The sequence below is a fragment of the Salvelinus alpinus genome, chromosome 8 (genome assembly GCF_045679555.1).
Source record: "Salvelinus alpinus chromosome 8, SLU_Salpinus.1, whole genome shotgun sequence".
Taxonomy (NCBI): domain Eukaryota; kingdom Metazoa; phylum Chordata; class Actinopteri; order Salmoniformes; family Salmonidae; genus Salvelinus; species Salvelinus alpinus.
The window spans coordinates 62,582,475-62,606,829 of record NC_092093.1 but is presented as its reverse complement, the minus strand read 5'-3'; the positions used below and the strand labels follow the sequence as shown (position 1 = coordinate 62,606,829).

Below are 24,355 nucleotides of genomic sequence, written 5' to 3'. Positions count from 1 at the left end.
ATTTCAAGAATGGAAGGGACACCTGCTAGATAGGACTTGGACATCCATGTGTTCTAACTATCAAAGAATAGAATTACAGAATATAAATAACATAACAGACTAGACCATAATATATTTATAATACAATACAATTGAGTAGAATAGAACAAAAGTTACAAGAAATTACCAAACAGGCAGACAGACCTTTAATAGCCATTAAAGATGACGCTCTACATACATGCAGTGGGCTGTTGATCTTGTGTCAACGACACACTCATTTCACATGGAACAACGTGGTTTAGGTTGTGGCCTTGCCCACGTTCCACCGCCAGGGGGGAGGGTACTGTTTGCTAATGTTTCCACCTAAATGTTTTCATCCCTCTTGAAGTGTGGTCCCGTGACTCATTTCATTTGAATTTGCAGCACAAACGTCTAGATGTTTCCTGTTTCGAGCTACCCCTCCACTGAAGCTCGGAGTGGATGGTAGAAAGTACACGCTTTACCTTTGAGTTCGTTTCCCATAGTTGAGTCAAACTCACCGGATTTTGTCGTCTTTTACTGACACATTCATTTGCCTTCAGCGCGACACGTCATTGGAGTTAGTTGGAGGTATGTTTACACGTATACTTTTCTGAAATGTTGTCGTACAAGATGTCTTTGCAATTCACCGCATATCATTGCCTCAATATCGTTGTGCCATCCTACAGCCCTGAAACTGTTAAATGGTGTCATTACGTAACTTTTTATTAAGTTAGAAATGTCTGTTCGGTAACTGAAAGTTAAAGCAACTTACAGGACCCGGTTTCCCAAAGCATCGTAAGGCTAAGTTCTTGAGATGTTTTTGGGAAACCGAGCCCAGCGCTCTCTCTTTACCTAACGTTTTTCAACTAACAAACACTTTTTTTAAAGTCCTGGGTGTATTCATTACACACACATGTGATCTTAACTTACGTTCCTAGTTAATTTAAAGGTTCAATAAAAAATTACGCCGATTCTGTTGCAAGAAGTTTTTTAAACGAAAGTAAACGGAACGAAACGGAGAGGGATCGACCAAAACTCTGCAACTGTTTGGACTAATAATTATACCCCCATTCTTTCCTGTCTGTCTGTTCATGGAACACCCAGTTGTCTTCAATGTGAAAACATCTGTGTGTAACGTTAATTTTCCACTTGTAATGTCAGTGCAGTGTTCCCTGTTGAGATTGAGACTTCACTCTTGTTATGATGGGACTGTATGTAGGCTAAAATGTAACAACTAGTAAGTTTAAATGTCATTCTATTCAACATTCTGGCCTGTAAGGAACGTTTACACGATTTTGCAGGCATTCGTTTCAGGCTGTACCAATGACTTGTGTATTACAGCCTGATTAATCAGAGTTTTGCCTAACCAGCAGTCCAGTCCAGACGCCTCAGTCCTCCACCATTAACAAACACAACACTGGCTGGCTGGTCACAGCCGGCAGATGAACAGACTACCATAATACACAGAGACAAACTCACATTATGTCTCATAAAGCTCTACTTCTCAGGATTGGGAATTATGGCTATAAACGGCACCACTGAGAACTAACGGACCAGAACTTGATGAGTAAAACTATTTGAACACGGGAGCATTTTAAATCTGCAAATAGGCCAAAAAGTTGAATGATGAATATCTCTGAAAATCTATAACTGACATTGGTGTATTGAGACGGATCTACCACACAGCAGTCATTTTAGGGTGTGTTTCCTACTTGAGCCCCCCCCCCCCATTCAATGTAATGTTGTAGCTTACTGTTATGATTGGTTATTTTCAGATGGACCAGGCAAACAGGAAATACAATACCAGTTTAAATGTAATTGTATTCAACAGTCTGGCTTTTAGGGAACATTTACATGATTTTGCAGGCCTTCGTCTCAGGCTGTATATACCGATGAATTGTGTATTACAGCCTGATTAATCAGACTAGTTAGGCACAAGCTAGGCTAGTCTCACACCTCCCTTTTTTAGAGAGAAACCTTTCATTATCAATTCCTCCCCGGGAGGATGTTTGTCTATTGTAGATTAGTGTCTCGTTGCTAATTTATAGCCCACAGGCTAACGGTAGTCGGCCCTTTAGAAATAATCCATACTGTTGCATAACAAATAGCCTAGATCTCTCACCAATTAAACAACACGTAGGTCTGTCTGTAAAAAATACTATTGATAAAGCTCCTATTGTGCCATGGCCATCCTTTCATACCAGCAGAGAAGAGGACACCCCAGTTTAGGTAGGCTATGTCCCCCAATGCCTACACAGACTGGGTTCATGCCACGCTTGGTTGCTCTTTCACTTCTGTTTATCAAGAGTTTCCTGACCTCTAGGTCTAACCGCTGACAAGACACGGTGTGCTGCTGAGACTCCTACAAATGATGCCGTTCAGATTATTCAACATCCTCAGAGGATGTCCAGAAGGCAAGGATGCGTATGTCTGAACAAACCAGGAAGAGGAGGGCTATTTCTGATAGCAACATATTTGAGCTTGTCAACACAAGTTAATTCAAGCCCAGTGTTGTAACTAAGCGTACAACATCTGGCAATCATCAGTGAATGTGTTTTTGTTGTAGGATGTGAGGATTCATTTTCTTTTTGATGTATTTATTTAGTGACCTAAATCCCCTGAACACAAACTTGGGGTGAAGTCTGATTTCCCCCTATGTGATTGTTCATGTGTATCACTGTAATATTGTAATATGGGTTTGAGGTTGCGGATTCATCAAGAATTTATTTTCTGCATTCCAAATGAAGGAGTATGCTATAGATTAGACTGCGGGTAGTTTATTTATCTTTTGAACAAAAGTATTTCTGGAATGTTAAAAAGCGGATTCTGCTTGGTGACCCGCAGTCATTTTGCCAGGCTTGCATAGATGTGAATTTGAATTGAGTTTGGAACTGGCGATTCCTGCACTTCTGCATTTTAACAGGCTTTCTCCCTTTATGTCGTTACTACTACGTGAGTTGAATTAGATCTCTCGACTCGGGACATTCAGTACAGCACAGTTAAACTACCTCTACCAGCATGTTATAGCCTACACCGAGCACACAATGCCAGGGTCTGAAAGAAATGACTTAACATGCTAGCTGACCTCACTCGGAAACAAAGGCACAGTCACAGCGTCGCGCCACCAAACAAAGAGCTTTGTTTCTAACAAGATAACAGACATGACATAATCAGCATGTAAACGTTAACAAATCTGAACATGAAGAAAATACATTTGATTGAGGTTGCATATGTAATTTCTCCATATCGTTTCAAGGCATCATTTAAGCTATGATTGAGACCTGATGAAATTCTGCTTTCTCAATAAGGTCTTCAAGATGACTTCCATATAGGCTACTACGACCTTTGTAGAGAGTGGTCTCTATAATGGCCCTCTTCCTATCTTGGTGGTCCCACTGGGCAGCTTCCTAAAGGTCTGTAACTAGCCTGTGTGCCCCAACCTTCCGCTGACTCTTTGAAGTTTATCTATAAATACCTCCAGTCCTCCACACTCTTGACAGGAGCCAGGGAGAATGTCACAGACCCAGCGTGTGTGTGTATGTGTGTATGTGTGTGTGTGTGTGTGTGTGGGTGGGCAGCGAGAGGGACGGTGGGGTGAGGGGGGGTGTGTGGGGTGACTGGGAGGGTGGGTGTGGGGATGGAGGGTGGGTGGGTGTGGGGCGAGAGGGAGGGTATGTGTGTGTAGGGGGAGTGGGGCGAGAGGGTGTGGGGAGAGGGTGGGGGGGGCAAGCGGGGAAAAGGAGGTCATGCAGCTCTGGGTCTGCCTATTGGGAGAGAGAGGGTGGGGTAGGAAGGGATTGTAGGCATGTGGGGAAGAGAAGGTGAGGTGGATAGTAGAGGTCGACCGATTAGGATTTTTCAACACCGAGACCGATTATTGGAGGACCAAAAAAAGCCGATACGAATTAATCGGCTGTTTTTTCTCTCGTGTTTTTTCTTTAAAAAATATATATTTTAATTTATTTGTAATAATGACAATTACAACAATACTGAATGAACACTTATTTTAATATAATACATCAATAAAATCAATTTAGCCTCAAATAAATAATGAAACATGTTCAATTTGGTTTAAATAATGCAAAAACAAAGTGTTGGAGAAGAAAGTAAAAGTGCAATATGTGCCATGTAAAAAGCTAACGTTTAAGTTCCTTGCTCAGAACATGAGAACATATGAAAGCTGGTGGTTCCTTTTAACATGAGTCTTAAATATTCCCAGGTAAGAAGTTTTAGGTTGAGGTTATTATAGGACTATTTCTCTCTCTACCATTTGAATTTCATATACCTTTGACTATTGGATGTTCTTATAGGCACTTTAGTATTGCCAGTGTAACAGTATAGCTTCCGTCCCTCTCCTCGCTCCTAACTGGGCTCGAACCAGGAACACATCGACAACAGCCACACTCGAAGCAGCGTTACCCATGCAGAGCAAGGGGAACAACTACTCCAAGTCTCAGAGCGAGTGACGTTTGAAACGCTATTAGCGCGCACCCCGCTAACTAGCTAGCCATTTCACATCGGTTACACCAGCCTAATCTCGGGAGTTGATAGGCTTGAAGTCATAAACAGCGCAATGCTTGAAGCCTTGCGAAGAGCTGCTGGCAAAACGCACAAAATTGCTGTTTGAATGAATGCTTACGAGCTGCTGGTGCCTACCATCGCTCAGTCAGACTGCTCTATCAAATCATAGACTTAATTATAACATAATAACACACAGAAATACGAGCCTTAGGTCATTAATATGGTCGAATCCGGAAACTATCATCTCGAAAACAAAACATTTATTTCAGTGAAATACGGAACCGTTCCGTATTTTATCTAACGGGTGGCATCCATAAGTCTAAATATTCCTGTTACAATGCACAACCTTCAATGTTATGTCATAATTACGTACAATTCTGGCAAATTAGTTCGCAACGAGCCAGGCAGCCCAAACTGTTGCATATACCCTAACTCTGTGTGCAATGAACGCAAGAGAAGTGACAATTTCACCTGGTTAATATTGCCTGCTAACCTGGATTTCTTTTAGCTAAATATGCAGGTTTAAAATATATATACTTCTGTGTATTGATTTTAAGAAAGGCATTGATGTTTATGGTTAGGTACACGTTGGAGCAACAACAGTCCTTTTTCGCGAATGCGCACCGCATCGATTATATGCAACGCAGGACATGCTAGATAAACTAGTAATATCATCAACCATGTGTAGTTAACTAGTGATTATGATTGATTGTTTTTTATAAGATAAGTTTAATGCTAACTAGCAACTTACCTTGGCTTCTTACTGCATTCGCGTAACAGGCAGGCTCCTCGTGGGGTGCAATGAGAGGCAGGTGGTTAGAGCGTTGGACTAGTTAACCGTAAGGTTGCAAGATTGAATCCTCGAGCTGACAAGGTAAAAATCTGTCGTTCTGCCCCTGAACAAGGCAGTTAACCCACCGTTCCTAGGCTGTCATTGAAAATAAGAATGTGTTCTTAACTGACTTGCCTAGTTAAATAAAGGTGAAAAAAAAAAAAAAAAATATCAGATTGTTATGAAAACTTGAAATCGGCCCTAATTAATTGGCTATTCCGATTAATCGGTCGACCTCTAGTGGATAGTAGTGAAAATGTAGAGGTGAGGTGGTGGATAATAGTGATGGAAAGAATTGAACAGGTCATAGTGGCCGTATAGGCCAATTAGAAATAATTGGACAGGTCAGAGTGGCCGTATAGGCCAAGTAACAAGTGAGAGACTAAAGGGGAGTGTAGCAGGGGGAGGCCTGGCAGGGTAGCCTAATGTCTGTCTGCCCAGGATGAGATGAGCCTGCTGTTGATGTTGCTGCTCACTGACCCCAGTGTGGTTTCTCCTCTGCCACGCTAGCAGCTAGAACCAGCAACTCCCTCCACAACTGCTGAGGATCCATTTGACAGTGCTCTGCAATCAGCTCCACACAGGATCAATGTGTGGGGGCTAAGCTTGGGGTTTATTGAGGTGGTTGAAACGTTAAGAGGGTTTTAAGGTAGAAATGTAACATGATAGAGCAGGTATGCTCATTCTCTTATATGACATTTAGAGCAGTATCCTTTCTCTAGAGTACATTTCTATCTATAATCTAATCACTCTCATCTCTTGTACACAGCAGTGAACCAGGATGGGGATGGTCCAGTCGTCAATGTGAGCTCTGTCCAGGACCGGACGCTGTGTAGGAGTGCCGAGGGGCTTGACCTGTGACCTGTTGAACCTTAAACCTCTGAACTCTGACTGCTCCAGCTCAGGATGGAGGAGCAGTCCAGCTACCCCAATGTCAGCATTCCCTGCTACCCCAATGTCAGCATTCCCTGCTACCCCAATGTCAGCATTCCCTGCTACAACGAGCAGAGGGACAAGAAGAAGCGCTACACTGTAAGTAATGAGTTTAGTACACTCCCAGTCGGAATTAGATAAAACGTTGCGGCCCCGCCCGCCTTGGGGGGAAAATAACCCAGCAGCAATAACTTGAACTTTTCAACCACATTTTTTTTGTCTCCTTGTTTTAGTCAATTACAAAACTTAATTTAAGAAAAGTACAAAATGTCTAAAGATTACTTTTCAACATTGCCTCCTCCCGAGCTTTCTCATTACTTAGAAAAATGTAAGAGAGGGACCTACCAAATGCCCCTTTTCATGATGGCGCTAGCAGTCATGTGAGTGCTAGCAAGCTACCAACCGGAACATTAAGCTAGCTAGATCACAGCTTAGGTCAGAGGTCAAGCCCCTCAGATGAAGCAGATGCTAAACTACAGGACTGTTTTGCTAGCACAGACTGGAATATGTTCTGGGATTTTTCCGATGGCATTGAGGAGTACACCACATCAGTCACTGGCTTTATCAATAAGTGCATCGAGGACCTCGTCCCCACAGTGACTGTACATACATACCCCAACCAGAAGCCATGGATTACAGGCAACATTCACACTGAGCTAAACGGTAGAGCTTCCGCTTTTAAGGAGCGGGACTCTAACCCGGAAGCTTACAAGAAATCCCACTATGCCCTCCGACGAACCATCAAGCAGGAAAAGCATCAATACAGGACTAAGATCGAATCGTACTACACCGGCTCCGAAGCTCGTTGAATGTGGCAGGGCTTGCAAACTATTACAGACTACAAAGGGAAGCATAGCCGAGAGCTGCCCAGTGACACGAGCCTACCAGACGAGCTAAATTACTTCTATGCTCGCTTCGAGGCAATTAACACTGAAACATGCATGAGAGCATCAGCTGTTCCAGACGACTGTGTGATCACGTTCTCCGCAGCCAATGTGAGTAAGACCTTTAAACAGGTCAACATTCACAAGGCCGCTGGGTGAGACGGATTACCAGGATGTGTACTCCGAGCATGCGCTGACCAACTGAAAATGTCAGTGAAGACACTTGCCAACCTCTCCTTGTCTGAGTCTCTAATACCAACATGTTTCAAGCAGACCACCATAGTCCCTGTGCCCAAGAACACTAAGGTAACCTGTCTAAATGACTACCGACCCGTAGCACTCACTTCTGTAGCCATGAAATGCTTTGAAAGGCTGGTCATGGATCACATCAACACCATTATCCCAGAAACCCTAGACCCACTCTAATTTGGATACCGCACCAACAGATCCACAGATGATGCAATCTCCATTGCACTCCACACTGGCCTTTCCCACCTGGACAAAAGGAACACCTATGTGAGAATGCTATTAATTGACTACAGCTCAGCGTTGAACACCATAGTGCCCTCAAAGCTCATCACTAAGCTAAGGACCCTGGGACTAAACACCTCCCTCTGCACCTGGATCCTGGACTTCCTGACGTGCCGCCCCCAGGTAGTAAGGGTAGGTATTAACACATCCGCCACGCTAATCCTCAACACAGGGGCCCCTCGGGTGCGTGCTCAGTCCCCTCCTGTACTCCCTGTTCCCTCATGACTGCACGGCCAAGCACAACTCCAACACCATCAAGTTTTCTGATGACACAACAGTGGTAGGCCTCATCACCGACAACGATGAGACAGCCTATAGGGAGGAGGTCAAGAGACCTGACCGTGTGGTGTCAGGATAACAACCTCTCCCTCAACGTGATCAAGACAAAGGAGATGATTTGGACTACAGGAAAATGAGGACCGAGCACTCCCCCATTCTCATCGATGGGGCTGTAGTGGAGCAGGTTGAGAGCTTCAAGTTCCTTGGCATCCACATCACCAACAAACTAACATGGTCCAAGCACACCAAGACAGTTGTGTTGAGGGCACAGCAAAACCTATTCCCCCTCAGGAGACTGAAAAGATTTGGCATGGGTCCTCAGATCCTCAAAAGGTTCTACAGCTGCACCATCGAGAGCATCCTAACAGGTATGGCAACTGCTCGGTACAAGGCACTGCAGAGGGTAGTGCGTACAGCCCAGTACATCACCGGGGCCAAGCTTCCTGCCATCCAGAACCTCTATACCAGGCGGTGTCAGAGGAAGTTCCTAAAAATTGTCAGACTCCAGCCACCCTAGTCATAGGCTGTACTCTCTGCTACCGCACGGCAAGTGGTACCGGTGCGCCAAGTCTAGGTCAGAGGCTTCTAAACAGCTTCTAACCCCAAGCCATAAGACTCATGAACAGCTAATCAAATGGCTACCCAGACTATTTGCACCCCCCCCCCCCCCCCCCCCCGCTGCTGCTACTCTTATCTATGCATAGCCACTTTAATAACTCTACCTGCATGTACATAATTACCTCGACACCAGTGCCCCGCACATAAACTAACCATTTAATTTATTTTCTTAACTGCATTGTTGGTTAAGAGCTTGTAAGTAAGCATTTCACTGTAAACCTGTTGTATTCGGCGCATGTGACAAATACAATTTGATTTGATCAACACTAACAGACTATACAGCTACAATAGTGAGTGGAGTTACAAATGGACTATACTAAACAAGTGAAATGTCTATGGAAAACATAGCTATGTGTAGCCTACTTGGACACTCTGTCCCCACAATTTGCCACTCTCCCACACCGAATATCCTGAAGCCACAGGGCTCTTCTCGCAGGCTTCATTTCCCTACATGGGAGCTTTGTGAACCTTAGGTCGGGATTTCTGACCTGGTTACATGGCAATTTTTTTGCATTTGTTTTGGTATTTCTGTATAACAAAAAATCAATGGAGAAGTTAGCTCTTTTACAATGGGGAAGAATGTTTGTGGGCGTGGTTGAGGGGTATTCCTTCTTATGACGTGAATATCGACTCTGAGTATTAAGCCTGTCGAATGCTTCCCAGTCTAAACAGTTTGCATATATTCTGACAAAATGCTGTGATATTTTTGTTTGTGGTGGTGTTGAGGCAATTTGAAGTTCGGTAGCCGAAGTCTACGCCCCTTCGTTGGTCCACAGTACTACTCATAGTAGGAGTGGAAACTATGGACGGGATTCTTTAATGAAGTTTGTTGTCATTCAATGTGAGTCGACTATACACATTTTAACTTGAGGAATACTGCACCAAACATCTTAGTTAGATGTAAATTTGTGCGACCTAAGACCTCTTCTGCAAAAACGTCAAAATGATTTAAAGATATCTTGATTTATCTTAGATTAATTCTGACTATTTTGAGGAGCTGTACTCTGGCTATGTTGTTGCTACGGTGTTTCAAGAGGTACAAACAGTAATATTGCTGCTTTTTTCTCTCGTTTTTCAACCAAAGGTCCTTTTAAGGGAGTATGCGAGGTACAAACTTTTGCTTCACCTAGCCGAGTTCTGCTAGGAGCAAGACAAACCTAGTATGGGGACGCTTTTGTAGTGTTGTGGCAACAGCTGTTCAACAGGCTGTATGGCAGACTGCATTATTACAGTATCTATAGAAAGTAGGGCATCATGTCTTTTGTCTAGATTTATACTAAAATGTGTTTCCCCCCCACATTTGTCCAGGTTTACAAAGTGATGGTCAATGTAGGAAGACATGAGTGGTTTGTCTTCAGGCGATACGCAGAGTTTGACAAGCTCTACAACACAGTAAGTGGAATTACTTTTTTTATTTCCTCTTTGGAGGACAAAAATATTTTTTACAGCTTTTCTGCTACATATACACTTAAGTGGAAGTGTTACTGTGTAAAAAATACATGTTGTAATAAGACTGCAGGCTTCCTTTCTTACTAAACCATTTCATCAGAGATCAGCCGAATAAACTGGGCCAGGCTCGGTTTTTATCAAAACAGAATCCCTTACCTTATCAGCTGTTTTAACTTTGAAGGTCTTAGCTTTTTTTTTTTTTTTTTTTTTTTTTAAAGCTTTTTTTTTTACTCAAGGAGGTGAAACCTGTGGAGTTGATGTTGTAAGACGTGTTAATGACATTTCACACACGTTATATTACTCACTGTATTTAGACTATTACTGTGGATTTGTGTAGAGTTGACATTTAGAAAATGAGGTAATTCAAATCTCATGGTTGGGGTAGAGATGGAGAGTAATTTTGGTCCCCATGACATACCTAGCCTTATCTTTGATATAATCTGATTTGTCTGTCTTTGTTTTGTGCAGTTGAGGAAACAGTTTCCATCTTTGAACTTGAAAATCCCACCCAAGAGAATATTTGGGGACAACTTTGACCCAGGTGACATATTGATTAATCTGTCGTTCTCTGGTAAAAGTACAGTACACTACCTGTAACTGCACTCAATGTTTTTAGTAGATCAGAAATCAATACATGCCCCTCTGTTCTCCACTGTACTTCAGCCCAGTAATTTGTCTGATTTTAAATGTTTAACAAATTAGATCATGTACACATGACAAACTGGATTATGGATAATATGAAACTAAACCAGAACAACTAAGTGATTTTGTGTCTAGAACTTGTCTTTCATTTGTGAATACAGGGTCAATATTAAATATACTATTTATAACATTTTCCATTTCTTTTATTAGAGTTTATCAAGCAAAGAAGAACAGGTTTACATGAGTTCATTCAGAGACTGGTCTCACATCCTCAGCTCAGAAACCAGTAAGTATTCTACAACTGACTTTACGGTAAATGAATAAAAAAATGACCCGATTTATTGCACTGTACTCGGATGGTTTGACAAATCAATCTGTATCCAAGGTCAGTTTAGCGTTTTCTCCCCTAATGGGTATGGTTAGGATCTGGGGATGATCAGCTGATCCTAGATCTGTGACGAAGGGAGGATCTAACCCTGTTTTATGGTAGTATCTCCTAACCCAGTGATGTTTAACATGGAGTCTAAAAGCAGCGCTTTTCTAACAGCTGTGGCTTTGTGTGTGTCTGTCAGACCCCTAACATGTGACCTCTCTCGCCAACGATCTGACAGGCCTGATGTCAGAGCATTCCTGCAGATGGACAAATCTCAAAACTTCTCAGACCCATTAGAAGATGACAAGGTAGGCAATGACAGGACAGTATGATGTCTGAGGGAAGGAGATATGACTCTTTCAAAGATTGAGCAGTCATGTCTTTCAAATGAAGAAATGTTGACTAGCATCTCTGCTCTGATACAGCACAAATGAATACTTGAAGTATTCTATGTATTGGATATTGTATTTTCAACGTGTGATCATTGATTCCATTATACAACCGTAATAATGCAGCAGATTCATATATTGCATTATCAGCATTGTCATTCTGTACAGTATGTGTGGTTCAAACCCCTTGAGACTTCTGGCAGAATAAAGGGTTAGATCCTATGGCCTCACTTTTTAACCTGCGTTAAACCTGTGTTTTTAACAGATAATCTGTTCCATCTCTGGTTTACAGAACGGCTCTACCTCCAGAAATATTAACCTGGGACCGTCTGGAAATCCACAGTAGGTTATAGTCTCACATTAAATTGAGGCCTGCAGATATTTCTGTTTTACCTGTGAAAATGTGTGTGCTTTCTGGATGTCTTTTTCCTCCAAGTAACCTTTGCAGGCCTTGTCATAGCCATTCATTTGTTCAAAAAATATATTTCTAGATACTTTTGTTTGCCAACCTTTTTTGTTTTCCATATTTCAGTGCAAAGCCCACAGACTTTGACTTTCTCAAAGTCATTGGAAAGGGGAGCTTTGGAAAGGTATGTGATTATGTACAATACAGTACATTACGCAGGGTTGCAGAATTCCGGGAACTTTAAATAAATAGCCTGGTTTTCCAGAAATCCTGGTTGGATGATTCTGGCATTCCTGCTTATTCCCTCCTGATTCCGGAATTCTCCGAACAGGATTTCAGGAAAACCAGGGATTTTATTGAAAGTTTTGCAACCCTAATATTACAGCTCTTATAATGTCTTGGTCACACTTGTCAAACTCATCCCACAGAGGGCCGTGTATCTGCGGGTTTTCGCTCCTCCCTTGGATTTGTTTGATGAATTAAGGTCACTAATTAGTAAGGAACTCTCCTCGCCTGGTTTTCTAGGTCTTAATTGAAAGGAAAAAACAAAAACCTGCCGACTCTAGGCCCTCCGTGGAATGAGTTTGACACCCCTGGTCTTGGGGCTTGAAGTAGGTCACTCAAAAGAGAAAATCACAGCAAACCAAACAATGAATATTGACACAATCAGGTATTTAGTTTGGTCTTTCCAGTGTGGTAACGAAAAGTTTTACTACTTTGTCTATTATTAGATACCCTTTCTGTTTGAGAAGTGATAGTCTCACAGTTCTGTATTTTCGCTGCCTCGTTGTTGGTACCGTAGTGTCCCTGCTGTGGTAACTGGGGGGGTTTAACAGCGAGTCCACCATGCTGTCTCTTCTCGCCCGCGTGAAGGTTCTCCTTGCTAAACGGAAACTGGACGGAAAGTATTACGCAATCAAGGTCCTGCAGAAAAGTGTAATCCTCAACAGGAGAGAGGTAATTTATTCCAGAGTATTATTGAATTGGAAATGTTTCTTATTCTGTTTCTCGATGTTGGGTACGTTATTTGTACATTCACCCTAATAATAAAATGTTTCCTGTTTCCAACAGCAAAAACACATCATGGCGGAGCGCAATGTGCTACTGAAGAACATGAAACACCCTTTCCTGGTTGGCTTGCATTATTCCTTCCAGACGACTGACAAGTTGTACTTCGTCTTGGATTTTGTCAACGGGGGAGAAGTGAGTAGTTTCACTCTTATGAATAATAGACACACACTGTTGAGTCACTGAGGTCAAAACACAGGAAACCTGCTAAAAAGCCCTGGGATATGAGCCCTGACCTGAGGGCAAAAACCCTTTATAAAGGTTGGGGCCGGTCCCACAGACCCAGATTAAATAGAATATACATTGAAAGTTTATAGACAGTTCATACACTATCCAAACAGAATCTGTTGCGATCCAATCCCAACCCACCATTTGAGAAGCACTGGTTTAAGCTATACATTTAAACTCATACATTTCGAAGCTCAACGCCTCCTTTTCAATAAAAGGAACTGTGCAGTTGGTGAGAGCTGAATTTCCACATTTGAATAAATGCCTCCTGACCACTAGTGCAGTGTTGGCCAATGTAACTCTTATAAAAAATATTTATTTGCATTTTTATACATACCATTCTGGGACTGTCAAAAAAAGCCAAAACCCAGAGTGGTTCAGAATATGGAAGGTTTGTAATGTTTCTCTAACATTGGTATAATGGCCAGCCTGTAAAAATATTTTGACTGTATTGAAATACTACAGATATCTTTACAAAAAGCTTCCGAGGTCTATGGATATTCCAGATCTGAAGGCTATGTGCCTTAGCTAACGTCTCTGATTATCGTTGTCATCAGTATGTGCTTTAGCTGGGGGGACTATGCTAGAAATCTCCTCCTAAATCACAGAATCTGAGAACTGGCAGTGCAGGTAAGCTACACATGGTGTTTTTCCAGCGAGCTGAGGCTAATCTCGTAGCTCATGTCATGTTGATGCTAGTATTCAGGCACTCAGTTAATCCCCTCAACGTGCTGCTTGAGAAAATTGTAATAGTGATGTGGAATTTGCAGATAGGGCAGGAACTTTGACCCACGGCCGTGTGTCATGACTCGGCTACAATTGTTAGCAACCTGGGCTAAATATTGTGGAAATACAGTGCCCTCCACTAATATTGCCACCCTTGGTAAATATTAGCAAAGTGTACTGTTAAACAATAAATATATATTTATTGTTTATCCTCTTGGTCTTTCATTAAAAAAAAACTTTAATTAAAAGAAAAAAATACATTCTTATCATAAATATTTTTCTCAAATATGTGTGCCACAATTATTGGCACCTGTTCATTCAATACTTTGTGCAACCTCCTTTTGCCAAGATAACAGCTCTGAGTCTTCTCCTATAATGTGTAATGAGGTTGGAGAACACAATGCAAGGGATCTTTCCTCCATACAAAATCTCTTCAGATTCCGAGGTCTACGTTTTCTGTGGGGTTTAGGTCAGGGGACTGGGATGGCTATGGTAAAACCTTGATTCTGTGGACTGAGAACAGTTTTTGTATTGATTTTGAGGTGTGCTTTGGATCATTGTCCTGCTGGAAGATCCAACCACAGCCCAGTTTAATCTTCCTAGCAGAGGCAGTCAGGTTTTGATTTAATATCTGCTGGTACTTGATGGAGTCCATGTATCTTTATTATTATTATTTTTTTCCTTTTCTCCCCAATTTCGTGGTATCCAATTGTTAGTAATTACTATCTTGTCTCATCGCTACAACTGCCGTACGGGCTCGGGAGAGACGAAGGTCAAAAGCCATGCGTCCTACGAAACACAACCCAACCAAGCCGCACTGCTTCTTAACACAGCGCGCCTCCAACCCGGAAGCCAGCCGCACCAATGTGTCGGAGGAAACACCGTGCACCTGGCTACCTTGGTTAGCGCGCACTGCGCCCGGCCCGCCACAGGAGTCGCCGGTGCGCGATGAGACAAGGATATCCCTACCGGCCAAACCCTCCCTAACCCGGACGACGCTAGGCCAATTGTGCGTCGCCCCACGGACCTCCCGGTCGCAGCCGGCTGCGACAAAGCCTGGGCGCGAACCCAGAGTCTCTGGTGGCACAGCTAGCGCTGCGATGCAGTGTCCTAGACCACTGCGCCACCCGGGAGGCGAGGATGAGGTGCTTTTCTGCATGGCTATCTTTCTGTCTACACCATGTTTGTTTGTTTCCAAAAAGCTCTATTTTGGTCTCATCTGACCATAGAACCCGGTCCCGTTGAAAGTTCCAGTAACGTTTGGCAAACTGTAGGCGCTTGAGTTTGTTGTTTGATGACAGCAAAGGCTTTTTTTATGGCAACCCTCCCAAACAACTTCTGGTTATGTAGGTGGTAATTTCTAGGGGTGCCAATAATTGTGGCACACATGTTTCGGAGAAAAATATTTATTTCACATGTATTTTTTTCAATCATTTTACTTGAATTAAAGGTTTGATTTTTGAATATTTTGAATGAAAGACCAGGAGGATAATTGAATTTGTAATAATTTTTTTGTTAACCTTTATTTAACTAGGCAAGTCAGTTAAGAACAAATTCTTAATTACAATGACGGCCTACCGGGGAACAGTGGGTTAACTGCCTTGCTCAGGGGCAGATTGACAGATTTTTACCTTGTCAGCTCGGAGATTCAATCCAGCAACATTTCGGTTACTGGCCCAACAGAAAAAAATTCGCAGCCCGTTTTGCTCATATTTACTAAGGGTGCAAAAATGAGTGGTGGGAACTGTGTCACGTCATGCTCCTATTAGTTCACCACGTCCTTTGGAACTGTCTCACTGTCCTCTATGATTCCAGCTCTTCTTCCATCTTCAAAAAGAACAGACCTTTCCGGAACCCAGAGCCAAGTTCTACATCGCAGAAATGGCAAGCGCACTGGGCTATCTGCATTCTCTTAATATAGTTTACAGGTACGTGGGTTGTTTGTGCGTATGTAACAATGTGTGTGGGCTTTGACTCAACAGGCTAACAGACCCAGGTTCAAATCCAGTTTGTGTTGCAAAGGCTGTATTGGATAAATGAGTCACCAATAGCCTGGTTGTCATTGCTCTGGTACACCAGCTGGCTGCTGGAGGTCTGTAGTAGAGAATTTTCCTATGCTGTAAAACACGGTTTTCCACAATAACTATCCTGAATGAGCAGTGAATGCAACACACCCTTTTCAATTATTGGGAAAAGTCCCACTTCTAATGGCATCTTATGGGAAATTCCTGGAACTTTGAACATTTGGAAGTGTTCCTATTTAAAGCCGTCCACTGTAGTAATTTTCATTGTCAAACGTCACGTTTGCACGTGTATAATCATACATTAATTGACATGTGAGGGCAATTTTCCCTTAACAAGTACCTCAAGCCATCCACTCTGCCTGTGGTTTCAGTTTAGTGTAATGCTGGTTCTGTTAATCATGTACATTGTAATCAACTGGATGCAAATCACTAAGATTAAATAACCCCTCTTTTCATTATTTGATTGTTTTGATACCCTCTGTTGCTTTTCAATTGGCCACTTTCCCAGAAGTAGTAAGATAATAAGCCATTGTAATCCATTAAGCACAATTCTATTATCCAATAATAGTGACCTTGGATAATGAATGTTCATGAGATGTATTTTTTTCACAGGGATTTGAAGCCAGAAAATATCCTTCTGGACTCTGAAGTAAGTGTGATGTCCTAACTCGGTTTGCAGTGCGTAAGTAGTCTGTTCTATGTGGAGTAGCTTAGGGCTGTGTTCATTACAACCTGCACTAGCAAAACTTATGCAGTCTGTTTACTAACAGCTGTTCACATACAAATGCGTCTTGAAACTGGAAGCATCCTCCCATGGCTGTAGTCTACCTGGTATTTTTACATTACCCCAAATATTTCTGCAATTGAAAAAGTGTTTGCAATGTTTACTACAAGTCAGTGGAACAAATTATGAGATGTGAATATGAATGTACCAAGCATTTGTGGTGAAAACAAGCATCTGTGGTGAAGCCTAATCCTTCACCAGCTGACACATCTTGACACATCTGTCACGAACGGCAGTTTCACTTTCAGTTTGTTAAGTAGAAAATGCTTGTGATTTGATTATGTTTTAATCGTTCCTGACCGGCCTTATTGAGAAAATGAGGAAATTTGTAAGTGGTCTACTCTGTCCAAAATTCCACAATGACAATAGATTATTTAGTACTGACTGAGGATAATGGGCCATCTGTGTGGCGAACAGTGTCTAAAATGTTCCCTGTCTCCCCTTCATTAAAGGGACATATAGTTTTGACTGACTTCGGGTTGTGCAAGGAAGGCATTTCCCAAGCCGAGACGACAAGCACATTTTGTGGGACACCCGAGGTAACATTAAGCGTTTAGTACGGTTGATTTAATGCCACGTGTCCTTTTTGCTGCCGTTTGGTTCACATGACATGTCACAATTTAGTGTCAAGTCACTACTAATTATTAACAAAGGAAATTGTACATAATGAAAATTAAGAGGGAGGCATGAAAGGGGTTAATAATTTGCCGTGCCTGTCTCCATTTTAAGTGCCATATACAGTACTATGTATAGAATGGGCATGAGTAATGTTTTCCAGGGCAGTGTATGTAATACGGCGTAATAAGAACCTTTTAATCTCTAGAATAGGGTTGCAAAGCTACCAGTAATTTACCAAAGTTACCGAACTCTACGGCAATCTATAGTAACTCGGGTAATATATACTTGAATAACTTTAAAAAATAATGTATTCATATACAGTGGGGAGAACAAGTATTTGATACACTGCCGATTTTGCAGGTTTTCCTACTTACAAAGCATGTAGAGGTCTGTAATTTTTATCATAGGTACACTTCAACTGTGAGAGATGGAATCTAAAACAAAAATCCAGAAAATCACATTGTATGATTTTTAAGTAATTAATTAGCATTTTATTGCATGACATAAGTATTTGATAACCTACCAACCAGTAAGAATTCCGGCTCTCACAGACCTGTTAGTATTTCTTTAAGAAGCCCTCCTGTTCTCCACTCATTACCTGTATTAACTGCACCCGTTTGAACTCGTTACCTGTATAAAAGACACCTGTCCACACACTCAATCAAACAGACTCCAACCTCTCCACAATGGCCAAGACCAGAGAGCTGTGTAAGGACATCAGGGATAAAATTGTAGACCTGCACAAGGCTGGGATGGGCTACAGGACAATAGGCAAGCAGCTTGGTGAGAAGGCAACAACTGTTGGCGCAATTATTAGAAAATGGAAGAAGTTCAAGATGATGGTCAATCACCCTCGGTCTGGGGCTCCATGCAAGATCTCACCTCGTGGGGCATCAATGATCATGAGGAAGGTGAGCGATCAGCCCAGAACTACACGGCAGGACCTGGTCAATGACCTGAAGAGAGCTGGGACCACAGTCTCAAAGAAAACCATTAGTAACACACTACGCCGTCATGGATTAAAATCCTGTAGCGCACGCAGGGTCCCCCTGCTCAAGCCAGCGCATGTCCAGGCCCATCTGAAGTTTGCCAATGACCATCTGGATGATCCAGAGGAGGAATGGGAGAAGGTCATGTGGTCTGATGAGACAAAAATAGAGCTTTTTGGTCTAAACTCCACTCGCCGTGTTTGGCGGAAGAAGAAGGATGAGTACAACCCCAAGAACACCATCCCAACCGTGAAGCATGGAGGTGGAAACATCATTCTTTGGGGATGCTTTTCTGCAAAGGGGACAGGACGACTGCACCGTATTGAGGGGAGGATGGATGGGGCCATGTATCGTGAGATCTTGGCCAACAACCTCCTTCCCTCAGTAAGAGCATTGCAGATGGGTCGTGGCTGGGTCTTCCAGCATGACAACGACCCGAAACACACAGCCAGGGCAACTAAGGAGTGGCTCCGTAAGAAGCATCTCAAGGTCCTGGAGTGGCCTAGCCAGTCTCCAGACCTGAACCCAATAGAACATCTTTGGAGGGAGCTGAAAGTCCGTATTGCCCAGCGACAGCCCGAAACCTGAAGGATCCTGGAGAAGGTCTGTATGAAGGAGTGGGCCAAAATCCCTGCTGCAGTGTGTGCAAACCTGGTCAAGAACTACAGGAAACGTATGATCTCTCTAATTACAAACAAAGGTTTCTGTACGAAATATTAAGTTCTGCTTTTCTGATGTATCAAATACTTATGTCATGCAATAAAATGCAAATTAATTACTTAAAAATCATTCAATGTGATTTTCTGGATTTTTGTTTTAGATTCCGTCTCTCGCAGTTGAAGTGTACCTATGATAAAAAATTACAGACCTCTACATGCTTTGTAAGTAGGAAAACCTGCAAAATCAGCAGTGTATCCAATACTTGTTCTCCCCACTGTATATACTGTATTCATTTTCTATATCGGTGTCCATGAGATTCTTGTAGATAAACTATATGGTTCCAGAGAAAACAGCCTAATTAATAATAAAAAACCATCCAATTAATGCATTATTTTCTATTCAATCTGCAAATCTTTAAACTATTGACTTTTTTCACAACTGACACCAGTTTTACGCCAAAACATTTACAACCGACATGTATAAATAAATATGAAGGATATTTCATTCAGAAACTCTCTGGTGAAATCCTTTTTTATGCACCTATTTAACATGTCAGTTGTAAATGTTTTGGTGTAAAACTGGTGGCAGTTGTGAAAAAAAAGTAATGAAAATGAATACATTTTTTGAAAGTTATTCAAGTATATATTACCTGGCCTCCTGAGTGGTGCAGTGGTCTAATGCACCGCATCACAGTGCTTGAGACGTCACTACAGACCCGGGTTCGATCCCAGACTGTCACAGCCGGCCGTGACCGGGAGACCCATGAGGCGGCGCACAATTGGCCCAGCGTCATCCGGGTTAGGGGAGGTCTGGGATGTCCTTGTTCCATCGCGCTCTAGTGACTCCTTGTGGCGGGCCGGGTGCAGTGCACGCTGACTATGGTGGCCAGTTGCACGGTGTTTCCTCCGACACATTGGTGAGGCTGGCTTCCGGTTTAAGCGAGCAGTGTGTCAAGAAGCTGTGCGGCTTGGCAAGGTCGTGTTTCGGCTCTTGACCTTCGCCTCTCCCGAGTAGCAGCGATGGGACAAGACTTTAACTACCAAATTGGATATCACGACAATTCGGGGGTAAAAAGTACAAAAAATAAAGTATATATTACCTGAGTTACTATAGATTGAAATCCTTTACCAGCTGACTCATCTAGACACATCTCTCATGAGTGTCATTTTCAGTTTGTTAAGTAGAGAATGCTTGTGATTTGATTATGTTTTAATCGTTCCTGACCGGACTTATTGAGAAAGTGAGGAAATTTGTAAGTGGTCTACTCTGTCCAGAATTCCACAATGACAATAGATTATTTAGTACTGACTGAGGATAATGGGCTGTCTGTGTGGCGAACAGTGTTCAAAATGTTAAACACTGGTATTCACTAAGTTGATGGTTTATATTTAAGAATGTTTTATAGCTTTGTCATTCTGTTTTATTTGAAAATCCTCTTATTTGATTATTTTATATATCTTACATGTGATAAGGGCCCTTCCTTTGCAAGTCTAGACCACTGTTCTGGATTGAGACTGAAAAGGCCAGTCAATGCTAATGTGTGTAACTCTGTCCTCTCCCCAGTACCTAGCTCCAGAGGTCCTGAGGAAACAACCGTATGACAACACAGTGGACTGGTGGTGTCTGGGATCAGTGCTCTATGAAATGCTCTTTGGCCTGGTGAGTTACTGTTGTAGACAATGAAAACAGGAACAATATTTACTGTCAGAGTGCACCCTTGACATGCTGCCTGATCACACGCTGCCCTTACACTAATACAGCTGTCTCCCCTCTGTTCCACAGCCTCCGTTCTACAGCAGAGACACCCATGAGATGTATGACAACATCCTCCACAAGCCCCTGATGATGCGTCCCGGAGCGTCCAACACGGCCTGGTCCCTCCTGCAGGCTCTACTGGAGAAGGACGGCACACACAGACTGGGCTCCAGAGATGACTTTGTGAGTAGCCAGCATCAGTCTCACAACTGTGACTAGTGTATTGCCATAGCTGATGGCATCTGACACCCTCTGGTGGAGAAATATTGTCATGTCAAAGAGTTGCTCAATAGCTGCAGTGTTCATTTCTCCTGGGCAGATGGATTGCATTACACCACTTTTATCAGTATGAAGTAAATAACAGTTGCCTTGGTAATTCTAGAACCTAAACATAAATTATATTCTATATTTTTTTTCAGAATGAGATCAAAGCTCACTACTTCTTCTCAGAGATCAACTGGGATGACCTGGAACAGAGGAAGGTTCCACCTCCATTCACTCCCAATGTGGTAAATGTTCTCAGGATTATATCTGATTCTGATCACACAGACACACACAGATATGTAAGACACCAGACCACAGGCATGAATGAACTGAATGTTTTTTTCCTCCCTATTTTGCAGAATTCGCCTCATGACATCACAAACTTTGATCCAGAATTCACAGGCGAGACTGTTACGAACTCTGTGTGCTATACTGAAGATTCCATAGTCAACGCCATCGTGATGGAGGCTGATGATGCCTTCCTAGGTTTCTCCTATGCACCACCATCAGATGACTCCTTTCTATGAAAGACTCGCTGTGAGGACCTGCCCCAGAGTTCTGTGAAATTGCCTTAACTCAGTGTTCTTCTATCATGGTCCTGTTGATCCACAGGGTATGCAGGCTTTTGTTCCAAACCAGTAGAGCTTGTCGATTAGTTGAATCATGTGTGTTAGTGCTGGGCTGGAAGGAAAGCCTGCACACCCTGCTGGTCTCCAGGATCAGGACTGAAGAACAGTGCCTCAACCTGTCCAGATTCTTTTGAATAAAAGGGAATTCATACTGTGGATGAACCCGTTTTGAGAAAAGATCAACCGAGCAGAAGTGGTGATCAGACAGCACTTATGAATATGGTTTGGGCTGCAGTGTGTCAAGAAATCTTTATTTTTACCTAATTATATTTATATAACAGAATATATTTTTAAGAAATGTAGGCCATCTTTCTTGACACGTATTGTGTGTTGGCTTGTGTTGATCCACATAAAGTGGTGTCAATGTTGGTCCTCTTGTTTGAAGAAAAGATAAACATTCACAGTGTCTTTTCAGGATGGGATGGGTAAAACTAATCCCCAAAATAAAATCCAGGTTTAGAACTAGAATCCTTCATTAAAACAATACCAAGGCATTGTGCCCTCCACTTCTCTCTACAAAGCTACGGGATGGTGCTGGAGAAATGTAACCGCTCTCAAATTCATAGACAGCTATGGATACAAGGACTGACCATCCATGATATCAAATGTATAGTTTTGAGGCTATACAGTGTTTTTTACATTTACATTGTTTACAAACTTATTTTGGGTTCTAACGGGTACAACAGGTGAACTAAGCTAAGAGTTATATTCTTCAATAATCAATGGGTATATACACTGAGTGGACAAAACATTAGGAACAGATGTTCCTTCCATGACAAACTGACCAGGTGAATCAAGTTGAAAGCTATGATCTCTTATTGAGGTCACTTGTTAAATCCACTTCAATCAGTGTAGAGGAAGGGGAGGAGATGGGTTAAAGAAGGAATTTTAGGCCTTGAGACAGTTGAGACATGGATTGTGTGCCATTCAGAGGGTGAATTGGCAAGACAAAATATTTAAGTGCCTTTGAACGGGGTATGGTAGTAGGTGCTAGGCGGACCGGTTTGAGTGTGTCAAGAACTACAACGCTACTGGGTTTTTCACGCTCAACTGTTTTCCGTGTGTATCAAGAATGGTCCACCACCCAAAGGACATCCAGACAACTTTACACAACTGTGGGGAGTGTTGGAGTCAACGTGGGCCAGCGTCCCTGTGGAACCCTTTTGACACCTTGTAGTGTCCATGCCCTGATGAATTGAGGCTGTTCTGAGGGGAAAAGGTTGTGCAAATCAGTATTAGGAAGGTGTTCTTAATGTTTTGTACACTCAGTGTATATCATTCATTTATAATTATGTAGCAACTAGGGATTCTAGCTTCAAAAGTGTAAGTGGGGAATAAAAAAACTTCCTCAATCATTTCTGTTCCACTTTAAAAACAGACTGTGGCCTTAATGAAATGACAGTGAACATGTCATTATATTCTCTCAGAAGAACAGCTGAAAGGAATTGTGTTTTGTCTCTTCTCTCTTTAAAAGATGGCTTATCTTAGTTCATTTTTTTTCTCAATGGGGGAATACTTGAGAGGTCACTGAATAGAGTCTTGTGTTGACAGAGGTAATTTCAGTTCATATTTTCATTTTGATATAGTTCATAGACCTTTTCTGTGATGGCTCCATCCATGACTTCACCTTGCAAACAGATGCTGAGCCATCTGATTGCTTTCTAGCTATGTTGGTTGCTTGCCTGTCTGTATTATAGCTTACATCTCGTAATCTTGCTTTAATTGACACTCAGATATTACTCAGAAATCCTCAACCATTTTGGGTTTTCACACAATTTCTAAGTAGTGAGTGTGGTCAACAGTCCTCATTGTTCAATATAATGCTTTAGATGAGAAGTACTGTACACAATAAAATAAGAATGAAACTATGTTGTGTTTTAGGATGTACAGTGCATTCGTGAAAATATTCAGACGCCTTGACTTTTTCCACATTTTCTTACGTTACAGCCTTATTCTAAAATTGATTAAATAAAAAATGTTCCTCATCAATCTACACACAATACCCCATAATAGCAAAGCGAAAACATTTTCTTTTGAAATTTTTGCAAATGTATTAAAAAGAAAAAAACTGAAATTAACTGAAGTATTCAGACCCTTTGCTATGAGACTCGAAATTGAGCTTAGGTGCATCCTGTTTCCATTGATCATCCTTGAGCTGTTTCTACATTGGAGTCCACTTGTGGTAAATTCAATTGTTTGGACATGATTTGGAAAGGCACACACCTGTCTATATAAGGTCCCACAGTTGACAGTGCATGTCAGAGTAAAAACCAAGCCGTGAGGTTAAAGGAATTGTCCATAGAGCTCTGAGATGGTTGTATCGAGGCACAGATCTGGGGAAGGGTACCAAAAAATGTCTGCAGCATTGAAGGTCCCCAAGAACACAGTGGCCACATCATTCTTAAATGGAAGAACCATTCAAGACCTCCGACTGGGGCAAAGATTCACCTTCCAACAGAACAACGACCCTAGGCACACATCCAAGACAACACAGGAGTGGCTTCGGGACAAGTCTCAATGTCCATGAGTGGCCCAGCCAGAACCCGGACTTGAACGCGATTGAACGTCTTTGGGGAGACCTGAAAATAGCTGTGCAGCGACGCTCCCCATCCAACCTGACAGAGCTTGAGAGGATCTGAAGAGAAGAATGGGAGAAACTCCCCAAATACAGGTGTGCCAAGCTTGTAGCTTCATACCCAAAAAGACTTGAGGCAGTAATCTCTGCCCAAGGTGCTTCAACAAATTACTGAGTT

General features: G+C 42.3%; 1 protein-coding gene across 3 annotated transcripts; it reads left to right on the top strand.

Moving 5' to 3' along the window:
- Nucleotides 1-392: 392 nt before the first annotated feature.
- On the top strand, nt 393-22,064 carry LOC139583432 (serine/threonine-protein kinase Sgk3-like). Of its 3 annotated transcripts, none has more exons than XM_071414513.1 (17): nt 393-588; nt 6,123-6,385; nt 9,907-9,990; nt 10,516-10,588; nt 10,900-10,975; nt 11,301-11,370; nt 11,744-11,793; nt 11,984-12,041; nt 12,731-12,814; nt 12,929-13,060; nt 15,695-15,807; nt 16,516-16,552; nt 17,140-17,226; nt 20,518-20,613; nt 20,737-20,892; nt 21,129-21,218; nt 21,333-22,064. In XM_071414513.1, the coding sequence occupies exons 2-17, from the start codon at nt 6,260-6,262 to the stop codon at nt 21,498-21,500; spliced, it is 1,500 nt and encodes a 499-aa protein (XP_071270614.1). In that variant the 5' UTR covers nt 393-588; nt 6,123-6,259; the 3' UTR covers nt 21,501-22,064. The 3 variants fall into 3 exon arrangements, with proteins under 3 accessions (XP_071270614.1, XP_071270613.1, XP_071270615.1); XM_071414512.1 differs by having other exon boundaries at nt 11,717-11,793; XM_071414514.1 differs by lacking the exon at nt 17,140-17,226 and having other exon boundaries at nt 11,717-11,793.
- The last annotated feature ends 2,291 nt before the right edge of the window (nt 22,065-24,355 follow it).